At 35.5% G+C, this 16,082-nt stretch overlaps 1 protein-coding gene, 1 long non-coding RNA gene and 1 pseudogene across 2 annotated transcripts; 1 reads left to right on the top strand and 2 right to left on the bottom strand.

The window, feature by feature from the left end:
* Positions 1–520: 520 nt before the first annotated feature.
* On the top strand, positions 521–4,377 carry LOC113349182 (probably inactive leucine-rich repeat receptor-like protein kinase At2g25790). Its single transcript, XM_026593112.1, has 3 exons — positions 521–619; positions 792–3,416; positions 3,752–4,377. The coding sequence occupies exons 2-3, from the start codon at positions 839–841 to the stop codon at positions 4,147–4,149; spliced, it is 2,976 nt and encodes a 991-aa protein (XP_026448897.1). The 5' UTR covers positions 521–619; positions 792–838; the 3' UTR covers positions 4,150–4,377.
* A 4,621-nt stretch (positions 4,378–8,998) lies between these two features.
* On the bottom strand, positions 8,999–15,027 carry LOC113351995 (annotated as a pseudogene).
* LOC113353979 lies at positions 10,323–14,051 on the bottom strand. The gene is made up of 4 exons (XR_003361638.1): positions 13,907–14,051; positions 12,082–12,146; positions 10,837–10,963; positions 10,323–10,477 (listed from the first exon to the last, which is right to left on the bottom strand). It is a non-coding gene; the product is annotated as an uncharacterized LOC113353979 (long non-coding RNA).
* Positions 15,028–16,082: the final 1,055 nt, after the last annotated feature.

Here is a 16,082-nt window from a genome sequence, read left to right as displayed (position 1 = left end):
TACATACGCCCGGTGTGAAGCGCCCACTATACTTCCGTCGCGATTCATACGCTCGTAACAATCCCGTCCCACTATTGATCATTTTAGTCTGGGTTGGCGACCACATTTGATCACAAACCCTAATTTTCTGGACTAAATATGGCTTTACTCCTCACCATTGCGTCACTTTCTGGGACCAAATTTGGGTTTAGTACCCAAATTTGGTCGTGACTGTGGTTGCTCTCAGAGTACTGAAAAGAATAAAAGAGAATGAATGAATTTGTTGTCACTATCCAAACTCACTCAAATCATTCAGTTTCAGTCAAAGAGAATTTTGGTAAATCCGACAAAAGACTTGTTTCTTTTACAACATCTGTCCCCCACAATCAACCGTTACATTTTCTGGGCTATGACACCCAATCTTTCTTTCTAACTTTTTTTCAAGTTTCAGTCAAGGGTTATTTTTGTACTTTTATTAATTTTTTAAATCCAACTCCATTTTCTCTATTTAAAGTTTAAATAAACTCCTCCCACTCCCTCACTCACTGTGACACACTCACACTACACTTCTCTCCCACCTTATCTCAAAACGATAGTTTAATTCTCTGTACAATTCGGTAGATTATATCACAGGAAGAAGGTAATATTTTTCACCATCATCTCAATAAAATCATTTCAGTATTTTATTTTCAGCATTTGTATTTGGAAATGTCATTCATGCTTATGGTTCGGAGATAGAAGTCACAGTGTGCTCGTGTCTTCACGCCTGTTTAGGATTTCATCCTCACGGAAACTACTTTGTTTTCATGCAGGATTTCGAAGAACGAGGAGACATTCAAGCATTGCAAGGAATATTATAATGGCGGTGAAACTAAGCTTAGTACGTGAAAACATTACTTGTTTAATACTTGTTATGTCGATAATGTTATCATTCTATACTTCCAGTGCAGCAAACGATTACGATATACTTTTATCGTTCAAATCTTCGGTTAACGATCCGTTTCGGTACTTATCAAACTGGAATTCTACGAATAGTTTGTGTAACTGGAACGGAATTACTTGTAGAAACTTTACTCAACAAGTTACAAAACTTGATATCTCAAGTAAAAACATATCCGGTGATCATTTCTTCTCTACTTCACTACTTAATCTTCAGTTCATCGAAACCATTGATTTATCAAACAATCAATTCTCTGGTAAAATTCCAGAGAAAATCTTTTCTTGTTTATCGTTACGGTATTTAAATCTCAGTAACAATAATTTCACTGGTTTGATTCCAAATGGCTTCATTCCAAATCTAGAAACCTTAGATTTTTCGAACAATATGTTGTCCGGCGAAATTCCTGATGATATTACTCTGTTTTCTGGTTTGCGATATCTTGATCTTGGTGGAAATGTACTGAAAGGAGAAATTTCAAAGAAGATATCGAGTTTGCAGAATTTGGAGTACTTCACATTAGCTGGTAATCAGTTAACTGGCGGAATTCCTAAAGAAATCAGTGTAATGAAGAATTTGAAATGGATTTACTTAGGTTATAATAATCTTTCTGGTGAAATTCCTGAAGAAATCGGTTCCTTATCTTCGTTAAGTCATCTTGATTTAGTTTACAATAATCTTACCGGGAAAATTCCATTTTCATTCGGAAATCTGTCAAATCTTCATTATCTTTTTCTTTATCAAAACAAACTCACCGGTTCCATTCCGGATTCAATATTCAGCTTAAGAAATCTCATTTCACTAGATGTCAGTGATAATTTTCTTTCCGGTGAGATTTCAGAACTTGTCATTCAGCTGCAAAATTTGGAAATCTTTCATCTCTTCTCGAATAATTTTACCGGGAGAATTCCGCAGTCGTTAGCGCGTTTAAGGAATTTGAAAGTTCTTCAACTCTGGTCTAATCAATTATCTGGTGATATTCCACAGGATTTGGGGAAATTCAATAATCTTACTGTTTTAGACCTGTCTACTAATTATCTCACTGGTAAAATTCCGGAAGGTCTTTGTAGTTCCGGAAGTTTGTATAAGCTTATACTGTTCAAGAATTCTCTGGAAGGTGGTATTCCGAAATCGTTAGGTTCTTGTAAGAGCTTACAGAGGATTCGAATGCAGAATAATCTTTTCTCAGGAGAATTGCCGTCGGAGTTTGTGAAACTTCCGTTGGTGTACTTCTTGGATCTTTCAGGGAATCATTTTTCTGGTAAAATTGGTGAGGAGAAGTGGGAGATGCCTTCACTTGAGATGTTGAGTTTAGCAAGTAACAAATTTCATGGGAAATTACCATATACATTTGGTAGTAAAAAACTTCAAAGTCTTGATTTATCTGAAAATCATTTCTCAGGTAGAATTCCGTCTGGTTATGGGAGGTTATCGGAGTTAGTTCAGTTGAAACTGAATCATAATCAGCTCAGTGGAATGATTCCGGCTGGATTATCTTTTTGTAAAAAGTTGGTGAAGCTTGACATTAGTCAAAATCACTTGACTGGTCAAATTCCAGTTGAATTTTCAGAAATGCCAGTTTTAGGCAATATGGATTTGTCCGGAAATGATTTATCAGGTGAAATTCCGCCGGATTTGGGAAAAGTTGAATCATTAGTACAAATCAATATCTCTCATAACCATTTCCACGGTAGTTTACCGTTAACCGGAGCGTTTGTTGCTATTAACTCAAGTGCAGTGATAGGGAATGATCTTTGTGGCAGTAATTCTATAAGTGGTTTACCGGCATGCAAAGTCACCAAGAAACCAATTTGGTGGCTTTTCATTACTTCACTGTTAGTGGTTGTAGCTGCTCTGGGTCTTGCAATTTCCATAATTTTGTTCATCAAAAGAAGAAATGAGATGGAATTGAACATCATTGATGACCCATACTGGAATTTGAAATTCTACGTTCCGGAAAAGCATCGGAAAATGATTACGTTGGAAGATATCTTATCGGCGGCGACGAAAGAAGACAATGTGATTTCTAGAGGGAAAGATGGAGTTATGCACAAAGGGAAAGCTGCTTCTCTTAACGGGGTACAATTTGTGGTACACGAATTGAAGGAAATGAATGGGAATGGGACTTATACTTCTTCTAAAGACATGGGTTTCTGGAAAGGAATGGAAAATCTTGGGAAAGTTAAACACCAAAATGTGATTAAACTTCTTGGAATTTGTAGGTCAGAAAAAGATGGATTTCTGATTTACGAGTACATCAACAGTTGGAAAAGTTTGAGCGATGTCCTCGCTGGTTTGAATTGGAATGCTCGTCGTAAAATAGTGATGGGTATTGGCAAAGCTCTTAAATATCTGCATGGGAAATTTTCTCATAGTGTTTTGTCCGGAGAGCTGTCAACGGAGAAAATTGTCACCGGTGAAGATGGAGAACCTCGCCTTAGACCCAAGTTTGCCTATGGTTCCAACAATGGGTTTTCTTCTTCAAGCTACGTCGCACCAGGTAATTAACTTACCGATGTACCAAGTATTTTAATTTTTATCCTTAGTTTTCTTTTTGTTACCGTACCTTTTCTGACAAAGGCCAAGCCAGGTATGCACAAGTGAGGCGAGTTCCGGCCACGGCACTATTTAAGCATATTTTAACAAAACCGTATCTTAATTTTGTCTTTGTATTCATGTTTGCCCCACACAAGGATAAAAAACTTGCGGCACCCTACCTCCAATGATAGCTCTGCCGATGCGTTTTGGATATACCGCATTATTAACATACGGCCATACTGCCATGCACGCATTATATGCTTCATACTTACATGCATTTGTCATTTTATGTAACAGAAGACAAAGAGAATAACAAGGATGATGAAACCACAGAGGATAAGCTGCAGCAAAGTAGCAATGATATATATGAATTCGGTATTCTTATGATTGAGATTCTGACGGGAAAAGGAATAACCGATGCTGAGCTAGGAATGCATGATAATATCGTTGAGTGGGCACGCTATTGTTACTCAGACTGTCATGTCGACACATGGATCGAACCCAGTATCAAAGGTGAAATAATGTTGAAGCAACAACATCATCAGATTGTGGAGATGATGAAACTTGCTCTTCAATGTACTACTATTGATCCTGCTGCTAGACCATCTGCAAACTATGTAATGAGAACTCTAGAGACAATTGAAGGGACTGGATATTCTTGCACATCTAGGTTCAGCGTTAAAGTAGCTAGCTAGTTATAGGGTTTAAACCATAGTGGTGCAGGCCGGTCTAGTGATGTTTGCAGTGAAACAGTTGCTAAAGGTCATACTTTTGTTTTGTTTTGTTTTGTTTTGTTTGTTTCGTTTTCTTTTCTTTTGCTGTGTTTTGTGACAAAGGCGATCACGATGCCGTAATGCCAGTCATGTATAGATGTGAATATAAGTATGATATATAAATGAGGAGTTTCGCAAGTTTCTTTTTGACGCTAACTTGTTATCATTCATGCAACAATTTTGCATACAAAGTATAGCAATACTTATTCTGTTCTATATACGAGGAAACAAAATCTCAACCCGTCTACAGAATAGTATCATACGACATTTCATTTTATCTGTTGAATGTAAGACGACCTACACACTTCACTTATCAATGTTTGGATTCGCATCCACAGGGTGCAGATTATCACGTGCAACTCTTTCAAGGAGTAGCGCGCACTATCCCTCTTTTTGTTGGTACCACTAATTGGCCAATCCGCACCTTATCAGTTGAACCCACAAAATTTGAATGCATGATTACATGGTTCCTTTGTGCCTTTGTTGGGACTGATGAGATCGATTTGAGATTTGACAAATGATGTACATCAACAAGAGATTTAACGTCATTTATGAGCAGCTACAGAGTTAAAGTGTCTCACCTTTCTCACATACCTAGTTAGCTAGCTAAGGTGGTCAAATGATTTTGAATCTCAAACTTTTGAACACTAAATCGTGTAATCTAAACGGCTAAAATCTCTACCAAACCAATCTTGTAACTTTAATCATATCAACCAAATAATGATTAAGGGACTCTTCTAGCTTATTGGTTTATCGATCAATGATGTGATCACATGGTTGAAAGTTCAAAGTACGATTTCAGACCTTAATCTGAAACTCTTTCAGACCTTCTAAAATCAATGTTAACTGACGGTAATCTGTATTGACTTACACTATTTGGTGTATTATAATGTATACATTATAATCTCGGTGAACTATGACACTCACAACTAAAATCAAATCTGTAGGGAGATATTCCGATATTTCCTTGGTGGATATAGAGCAAGAACAATGTCAACACTCAGCACTCCAATGAGTATCTTAGAAGCATGCAATACTTTAATGAAGATGGCAAGTACGTACTACTCTTTATCATTTATAACATAACATGTATATAAAACATAAAACGCACTTGTATATTAAGCAAAATGCACTCCACTAGCTATATATATATGGTCAAAAAGTGGGAGGACTTCTTTTCATAAACTAGCAAGAGATAATTGGTGTTCTTTCCAACCAAGCAGCCACACCTAAACCACGATACCCTTTCTTCTCATGATGCAGCTTCCTTCTCCTACTACCTACTATACCTTTCCATGATGATATCTACTTTACTTTCTCCTCCTTGTTCTCTCTTTATCTCTCTATATTAATTTGTCTTAATGATCTAAACCTTAATGATGAACTTAGTTACATCAACAAATTCTCTATAATTAGATCTCATGTTTGCATAACATGGTTTCACTTAAGAATTTCCAACATTTTATGTCAAAAGAGAATCATGGGTACATGGATAAGTAAGTTTTGTTTCGCAAAGAGATTTTGAAAGTAAGGTTTTTGTTGTGAGAAAGTGTTAACTTTCAAAGAAAGAGTGGAATTTTTGAATCATGACAGTCTTTGGAGAGCTGTAAGCATGCAAAAAGTGGACTTCAAATTCCTTATTAATCAAAACTAAAAGATTTTGCTGCATGCTTTCACTTTCTTTTCTTAATTCTTTCTTGATACTGGGAGGTTTTTGTTCAAAAAGGATATCTAGCTAGCTACTAGAGACTTGAAACTTAAAAGGGTTTGGGTTGGGATGATGAACTTTGCCATTTTCTCCCCACTTGATCAACACAACTTATTTGGGTGAGTTGAGAATATTTATTGTTAGGGTTATCTTCCATATGGACTGCAACTCGATCGCACACGTGCAGTGAGTTGGATATATTCCACTAACTATACTTCTTACCCACCCACTCATACAGTTCATTGAGTGTGATGAGGTGAATGGATCAGCTTAGTTTCACAGGTTTGCAGATTGCAATAGTTTTCACAGGTTTGCAGATTGCAAATATCCACTTTCGGAGGATGGTATTATAAAGGACCGGAATACCCAAGTATTGTAATATACCACAACATATTTCCAAATCCAACATGCATGCATGGTGGCTGATTCCACCTCCATAGCTCCATGCATCTACCAAGCAATACCATAATACTGCTGTTGCCGGAAAATTGTACGGAATAATATTTACTTAGCTATTGGTTGTTTCTTCGCGATTCAAGCTCGGCACGTGGTCATACTATACCAATTGCAAAAGGAAAATGCACCTTCAAAAGCATAAAGCATTTGCGGATCACGAACATCCTCAAAGTCTACTTATTCTTTATGAATGCAACAAATAACTTTGCCTAAAGGATTTTGCAACATGAATTCATGGTCGGCCCTAAGAATCAAACAACACTAACACATTCCCTACTAAACATGTGAGGACAATATTCGAATTCCAAAGTAAAAGTTAGTTGAAAGTTGATCGCCACTGGTTATGTATTTATTCATTAAGTTACTAATCTTGGCCATGCATACTAATGCATGCATGTACCACACGTAATGTTAATACATGGCATTTTATATTGCAAATACCTGGCACTTTTGAAGTTAACATCATTTCTGTTCTTCCGAATTGTCCAAGTGATCGTGAACGGCAGAAATTGCCAAAGAACTTGACGGGTTGAGGAGAAATTTTTAATTCTCTAACCCATAATAATAAGATCAATGCAATTAGGCATTGCCCAATAGACATAAAATATTGCTATACTTCTGTCGCGAAAGGTGGTTGGCTTTTGTTGGCCATAAATTATATAGAAATCTCATCTCCACTACGTGACATGGTCATGGAATGTAGGCTTCCAATCGGCGAGTGGGATCTTTGCCACTAATGGAAAGATAAGTTTTGTAGATAGCTAGAGATATATTTGATGATCACGTAGGTATTAAATTACACTATAATTGCAAGTAAAGTGGAACTTGAGACGTATATAGTGAATATCCCATATAATCTGTTTGACCACTTAAGAATTGTGGGGACTTTCTTCCATTATAGGTTCAGATTGCGAGACTTCGATAATATGGAGGAGAATAGACTGTATTGGAATGGTCTTAAAGAAGGAAGTAGTGGCAAACAAATTATTATGGTCTTCCTTTCAAGAATAACATGATTTGTCTACAATTATGGTAGACTGGTAGTAATATAGAGACTACACCAAGCCTATATGTCATTTTATTATTGCCTACCAAAGTCTATGACTTAGACATTTAGATTGAGAATTACAATCATTCAACCATTCCTTCATTGGATTTTTAGATGGTGCGAGAACCAATCAAGGATTGACACCTATTGCTGTGTAAGTTGGTTCAATGTTAAACATCACTTGGCCATGAGAAGTCTCATCGATTAGACATCACTTGCCAATGGGAGGTCTCAACTTGAATCGCCAAAAGTAGAAAACATTTGACACCAAACAAGGACAACTTCCTTCTTCTTTTTTTTTTTTTTTGGTACACAATTATGAATTATGTACCAAAAACTTGCAGATTACATTTGATATTCTCAAATGACCAAATTACAACACCAACATCGCACATAAGTTAGGTTCATTTTAATCACTTTCCTTTTGGGAAAAGTAAGTAAAATGAAAGCCACCAAGGTTTGCTTTTGGGTGAGTTAATGTAATCCAATCATGAGATTTGAGCAAGAGTACTAGTTGGTAAACTTTCATTCATGGTTGAAAGTTGTACCAACAAGGTTGAGTCAAGACTATTATGACTTGATTTTGACAACACTAACTCATTTTCCTTCTTTTTTGTCTTCCTACTGCTTCACAGAGATGACAGTATTTAAGGAGAAAGCAAAGGAATTTCATAAATCATCCCACTCGATTGCATGTCTTCATAATTCATATGCTTTTTTTGTTTCTAATGTATTCTGCTTTCCATCAGTAAAATGCGCAATTGCACCTCTTCTAGATAGATGATCAACTTCGGAGATGTTGGATGAATTCGTATGTGTGTATTCTCCTTATATGAACAGAATTTATAACTGAAGTCTGTAAGAGTACTCTTTCGTAGCACGGATTACAACTAGTTAGTACTTACCATTCACTTCTTTAGTGCCACTCAACATGGGTAACAAGAAAGTTTAAGTCATGTGGCACAAAGTGGATGAGGAACTACCCCCAGTTTCTACTTCTCTCGGTACATAATATTATCTAAGACCTGATCACTTTTCTGCCAATAGCGTAGTACCTCCACTTTCTCTGGTATTTTGGAGTGTCATGCCCCCGGGACGGCTGCATCAGTCGAGTGTAATTTCCGAAAAGGTTTACTTTTCATCCAGTATGATATTGACAGTACATGTTGGTGTTTGCGTTCTCGTTAGAACATGTGATTTTCTTAACATTTGACACAGTGGTCAAGTAATCAAATCTTGTGTTTACTTGCACAAGTCACTATTACAAAATGAAGACAAAATCTCAAGGTCAGTTGGGCTACAAGCCCGGGAGATTGGTTAAGTCACAATGTAGTAGTTCTCTTCTTTCAAGCATTAAGCCCACTTACAAACAAGCAAACAAGAACAGTAAATCACAAACTATTGTGACCACTTCTACAGACATTGAGCACCTTTGGCATGAGCTTCAACTTGCTAGATAATATTACAAGCGACGAAAACAGACACACTAAGGCACAGGAAAACACGATTTGATGCAAAACCAATATCTTCAACGCAATAATAAATTAAAGACCAAGACTCTACTTAACCTTTAAAGGTGGGGTATCTGCAAACTTCCATGAGTCATGGTGTCATAGTTTCTGCCACCCGCCACTTCATCAGTAGGCACTGCATCCGAAATCTCTTTCACGTCCTCTTTGGTAAGCTTCAACTTTGCGGACAGAATGTTATCATATAGGTTCTTAATCTTAGTCGTACCTTGAAATAGGAAAAATAATGGGTCAGTTAATTTGTAATTGCCTTTTAATCATATGAAAACAACAATGATGACACTGATGAACAGAGATAGGTCCTTACCAGGTATTGGGACAACATCCTGCCCTTGATGAAGAACCCATGCTAAAGCTAGTTGGGCAGGAGTGCATCCATTCTTTCCAGCCAAGTTTACTATGCGATTATACAAAATCTTGTTTTTGTCCAAGTTTTCACCCTTGAATCTAGGATGTCCACCCTGAAACACAGTGCAAGTCAGAAAAATCTACTAACTGGTCAGAACAGAATGACAAAGCCATCTAAATTCCTGAAACCAACTTATAAAGATCACAAAGATGCACAAATTAAAAGGTGTAGGAGATCTAGCTATGTCGATAAATTTCATACCAAGAAACTGTTTTCATCCAAACTTTCATCAATTGCCTTCCCAGCAAAAAAACCACGACCAAGTGGGCTGTATGGTATCAAGCCAATACCTAATTCCCTGCATGTAATATTACCTTAGCATCTCACTCCCCCTTAAGGTATCCAACTGTGGAGATTATTATTAGTCCCACGTCGTTGGGCAATCTAAGATCCTGCAGTTTATAATTTCTTAGGGCGTCTCCACACATTGTCAATTGGTTTTGACTTGGATGCCCGGATTCTAACATGGTATCAGAGCAGGCTATTTGCGACGAGTCATTGACCGCGCCTTTACTCCACGTCACCCCATTTATTGTCCACGTGTTAGACCCAACGAGGCTACATGTGAGGGGGCGTATTGAGATTATTATTAGTCCCACATTGTTGGGCAATCTAAGATGGGAAAAAAACGGTTCAGTCCAAAACCCCACTAAATAGAACAGTTTAGTCCAGACCTAGTTGACTAGGTACAGTTTAATCCAAAAATTGTGTAAAGACGCTGCTGATCTCCACACGTGTTTCATAAAGCACACGTGCAGCGAGTGGGGACGGTTTTGTAACTGACGCATTCAACCTGGAAATGACACGTCAGTAATTTTAAATAATATAAAAAGTAATTAAAAAACCGCTCGTCCAAAATCGACAAACTTTATATATTTGGAAAGCATTTTCCGAGAGCTACAAAAAGAGTACCCATATGACTATAATTTTCATTTTTAAAAAATCTTAATTTACATTTGTGTGTACAATTATGTACACCGTTGCAAAGATCCAAAAAAATCCAAAATCCATGATAGCCAGACTGCCACCCTAGTCCGCACAGACTGAGAAAAATATCAACCATGCCAAGCACCAGTTGGATAACATCCATAATAGTCGGACTGCATTGAGGACGAAACAATGAACGTAAGAAAATCGAAGCTTGAAAAGAAAGTGATTATCCTTTCACCAACATCCACGTAAGAAAAGAAAACAAAAAAACGATCAAAATAAAAACTTAGTTTATGGTCAGAGACACAACCCATGTGGGCATTACTACACAAACTTAATATGGCTTCGAAATATCCCAGTACAGTGATTCACTGCACTTTACTGAAAAGGAGATTACTAACATGCACAACAGATCAATCATACTCACATCCAGACCTACTTTTTCATGAGAAGCATATTGGTGCATCAATTTATTCATCCATGTGAAACATTCCTAAAATAAATCCTTCAAAGCCACAAACAAACCTACTTTTTCATTGAAAATACACTGGTGCATGTGCACACCCCTGCAAAACATGCATAAAATCGTTCATTCATATTCACTCTCGGGCACACTTTTTCATGGGAATTATACAGGTGCAGCAATGTGTACATCCCTGCAAAACATGTAGAAAAAAGATCATTCATAACCACACACAAACCTACTTTTACATGGGAATGACAAAGGTGCACCAATACGTACACCGCTTCAAAACATGCATAAAGATGATCATTCACAACCACACACAAACTTATTTTTTCATGGGAATTACTTCCTACAGGCGCACCAATATGTACACCGTTGTAAAACAAGGGAAACCTACTTTTTCATAAGATTTACACAGGTGCGCCAATATGTACACCCCTGTAAAACATGCATAATACCAATTATTCATATTAACAATCAACAAGTGTACAACTATATACACATTAACTATCTACATGTGTATAATTATGTACACATTAAGAATCAATATGTTATTTCATTAAACGAAGGTTGTACTTATCAAATTCAAATAAGAAAGCCTAAAGCACACAATCATATTATCAGTTAGGACCAATATTAAGGTAGGAATCATCAAGGGAACCAAAATATACAACTAGAACAAATACATTGCAGCGTGTTGCATCATCTTGGGCTGCAAGCATAGCAACATTAGTTGGGAACTCATTTTTATCATCTTGTACAATTATATACAGGCCTACAAAATGATTTTGTCTTTCCATGTCCCCCTGAGTTAACACCACATATCATATTAAAGATGTAAACTAGAAAATAACAATTAAATCTAAAATAAAAGATTCGTGTATAGTAAGAAGCATGTTTACAACTATGTACACATTAACAATTAACACGTGTACGATTATGTACACATTAATAATCAATATGTGTACAACTATGTACACATATTGTCTACACGTCTATCCAAAGCATATATACCCAAATGATCCTATCTTTCCATGTCTCTCCCAACTATCATTGGCGGCCAAGAGACCTTACAACTAATGTTCATGCAGACATAATAATAATAATTTGAAGGGCTAAACAGTAAAAAGCTTCAGGACAAGTAACAAAGAGTTTTAAAAGGAGTTAATTTTAATGTGTACACACTGTTAGTTTACGAACATAACTGAAGAGTGGTCAAAACATAGAGATTTATTAACACAAACCTAAATGTAAAAAAAAAAAAAAAAAAAAAAAAAAAAAGCCACCCAAGAACTAGGTTTTACTCACATCAAAAGATAGAAGTTGGAGCCACAACAGAAATGCAAACTTAAAGTGATAGTACATGGGGACACCTGGAAACAAATAAAAATTTACATAAGCCTGAGTTTCATGCCTCCAAATCATTTCTACTCTAGTTATTTACCCGAGCATAAGTCTCATACTGCACATAGTTTCCACTTCTCTTGGACTATTATGTACACATTAATAAGTGTACAATTATGTACACATTAAGAATCAACGTGTACAACTAAGTGCACATTAAGAATTGATAAAAACATTGGATCATAATTTAAAATTTTATAATACCAAAAAAAATTCAACTAAATGTATCCAAAAGCAAAAAATATATAACAAACCCCTTGAATGTCATAACTAATACTCCCTCCGTCCTAGTTTACTTGCCAAAATAGGATTTTGTAAAAACTTGAAACAAATTCAAATTACTTCCACATACATCATCAATCTTTCAAATTACTTGTTTAATATACTAGTTTTTGTATCCTAGTTTTTATTTCATTCTTGATAATTAGATAATTTTAGTGGGAAATATAGTAATTTTTTGGTACACTTTTGTTAAAAAAAACTCAATTTTGGTAAGTAAACTAGGACGGATGGAGTATGAACTAAGAACCAAAAACAAATAAAACTAAGAACCAACTAAACTGGTGCACTAAAAAGTACACTGTATAAAACTGGTGTAAAAATAAATACACCTCGTACAGTGAATACAAGTTGGACGCCCAAACCTAACAGAAACTGATAGAATATGGCATGCACCAGCGTTGATAGACTTTTAGGCTTCTATTGATGGATAATCATCAATAATTAGATGTTGTTTGGCTTCTTATCTCAACAACATTTGTTGCAAAAAAAGGTTTCAAACTATTCCTAGCAACATAACTAATATGAACTAAGAACCAAAAACAAGTAAAACAATCATTCACTAGTACCGGCTAATGCAGTCGTTCAAATTGTAAAATGGTGCATCTTCATGAGCATCTTTTATATTGCAGTACAATAAGGCCATCAATTATACCAGCATCCTGAGTGAGATTTCATATCAAAATGTAAAGTAGTCGCACATTTTTATTAGCGAGACTCGAAACCAGGGCGTTAAGCAAAGTTTTACGGTGATGAAATTATAAAACAATATCTCAAATACTGGATCATGGATCCTAGTAATGGCTCACATAGTGTACAAACAATCAGATTTATATACATAAAATTCAAAACACTTCAAATACATAACAAAATTACTTGTACAATTATATAAAAAATTCATTCCCTATATGCATCCAAAGCATATAATACAGATAAACTAAGATTGTTGGTTAAAAGAGATATCGGTATTCAAATCTCAACTTGAGTCACTTTTTGACCATAAAGAACCAGTGCAATCATTTCTAATAAAACGAACCTAACGTAGTAATCATGCTTAGGTTGTGCTATTTTCAGTCACTATCCATGTATCAGTTTATGAAATCCGGATTTAAATAATCAAATCTCTTGTATATCTTCCACTGTTTCAACTCAATCACCCCACCACAAATTTAATTGGCATCGCATCGCTCTGGATGCAACTTGTGTGTGATTAAATCATACCAAAATTCAGAATCTAGATCCAAATTACTTTTACAAATCAACAAAAATATAATTCTCATCTTTGAAAATTTTTAGATGGAGAGTAAAATTAAAATGAAATCGAGATGTTTCAAACATTTTTTGCTCTTAAATTTGGGATCTCTGTAGATAGATCCAACCAAAAAAATGAAGAAAAAGTAAAAGAAAAATCAATCAAATAAATATAAAATGGAAAGATCAAAACTCTAACCTGTATTACTTAAAAACACTTATCGTAATCGTCTCTGTGCTCCACCTCCATCTCTCTTCAGAAAAAAAAATCTAAGATGTCAAAAATGAATGCCCGAACACAGAAAAGGTAATCAGCGTAGTAAGAAAAAGTTTATTTTCTGGATGGGCAGAAATTTGGAGTAACTGTTCCTCGATCTCACGAGTCCAGAGGGACCATTCCATTTGTAACGCGGTTATGGGGTGAACTGCATGCGCCCTCCAAATTGTATCCACACTTGCTTCAGATAACCCAATGTACTTTATTTTTCCTTCTGCAACCAACTTCTTAAGTTCCCCCATCTAGCATTCACGAAAAGCATTTATATATCAGCTACTAAAATAGATTCTGGTATCCTCTTATGGGAGTGTAATATATGTATATTAACCCATGAGTCCATGACAATATTAAAACATAAGAACTCACAGTCTCTTCGATTGGTACGGATGTGTCGACACGATGTTGATAATAAAGATCAATATACTCCACATCAAGGCGTTTGAGTCTAGCTTCACAACAGGAACGTACATATTCCGGTGACCCGTTAACTAACATTCCGGTAAGTGTTATTCCAGCAATGCCAAACTTGGTGGCTATTTGAATTTTTTCTCGCGGTAATTCTTTCAGTGCCTGAAAGGTGAAATTATCTCAGTATAAACAGCACCCTATGCAACATATATGAACATGAGCTCCATTCTTGAAATTCAAAAGGGAAAATGAGCAAAGTTTAAAAGCTCATTTTTTGACATGCTAAAGTGAGAGGATCGAAATGTACATGCCTTTCCAACCAGGATTTCATTAATATGAGGGTCCATAGATATCTGAGGTGTCAAAAAAAGTGATTCCTTTATTGAAAGCTTCCTTCAGTATTGCAATCCCAGTATCATCAGAGACACCAGAACTGTAAGCTCCAGATAGCCCCATACACCCAAACCCCAATTTCGATACCCACCATAGCATACAAAAACAAAGTAAAAAACTTTTTCATTTTTTGTAGATATTGTAATTGCTGAAGAATGCATGGAATTCAAAATGGGTTTTACCTCCAAGCGTTAGTTTCCTGATTTCACCATTGGAATATGGACTTGTTGCTCTACAGCCATTTTCGTCACTCAAATTATCAGAAGGAAAGAAAGAAATAGTTTTAAAGAGAAAAATGAAAGATCTGAAAACTAGCTAGTCTCTTGATGATCCTTGCTAATTGTTTTGAGTTTGTTTCGTTTACTTGTAGATTTCTTTCCTCTTTGGGTCACTCATATATATATATATATATAGTGGAATTTTCTAAGGATCCCACCGTTAAGATGGTGTATATATGTAGCCCAAAATACTAGATGTACGGTTAAAATTAATAGTTTTAGATTGAAATTAGATTTTTAAAATTTATGCAAGACTAATTTAGCCTTATTAATTACTCCACGAGTACATATTATTAACAAATTTATTGGAAAAGAAAATTAACATTTTTTACGCTCTAGTAATTGACGTCCTATTATGTAGGCTTTAGTAACTGACGCCATAAATTTTGGCCTACATAAAAAATCAAAAAACGGTTTCCACATTTAACTCTCTCTCTCTCTTTCCGCACGACTCTCATAGTACTTCTCTGTATATTTCTCCATTTTTAAGAGTTTGGTGAAAAATTGAAGATAAACCACACTTATCTCCTGTGCTACTCTATGTCATCACCCCTTTACTTATTTTCTTGTCTCAATTCTTCGTAAAGTTTTTCGACATCATTAAATCCTGTTTGTTTTTTTATTACTCTAAGGTTTGTACTGAAAATGGTGATTGTTTATGGATATAACTAAAAGATTTAATACTAACTTATTAATTGGTTTGAGGTGATTTAGTTCTTTCATGGTTTGCTCAAGTTGAATCTTCTTTTTAGCATGTTTAAACCCTAAAATTCTAATATTTTCCTGTGATAATTAGATTATTTTTTGATGAAAATTATAATTATCATTGAATAATGAAAATTGGAATTTTTTCGTGAGTTGTATTACTGTTATCACAAAATAGTGAAAATTAAAATTTTCCGTGAGTTATGATAAATATGATTATCACAAAATAGTGAAAATTAAAATTTTCCAAAAGTTATGATAATTTCAATTATCACAAAATGGTGAACACCAAAATTTTCCATGAGTTGTGTTAT

Source organism: Papaver somniferum, chromosome 2 (assembly GCF_003573695.1).
Source record: "Papaver somniferum cultivar HN1 chromosome 2, ASM357369v1, whole genome shotgun sequence".
Taxonomy (NCBI): domain Eukaryota; kingdom Viridiplantae; phylum Streptophyta; class Magnoliopsida; order Ranunculales; family Papaveraceae; genus Papaver; species Papaver somniferum.
The sequence above is the reverse complement of the archived record's forward strand: the minus strand, read 5'-3'. Positions and strand labels throughout refer to the sequence as shown.

Bases quoted from the DNA above. Each gene is read 5' to 3' on its own strand.
- LOC113349182 (XM_026593112.1), top strand. From the start codon at position 839: ATGGCGGTGAAACTAAGCTTAGTACGTGAAAACATTACTTGTTTAATA. The intron at 3,417-3,751 runs GTAATTAACTTA...TTTATGTAACAG, and splicing joins TTCAAGCTACGTCGCACCAG to AAGACAAAGAGAATAACAAG.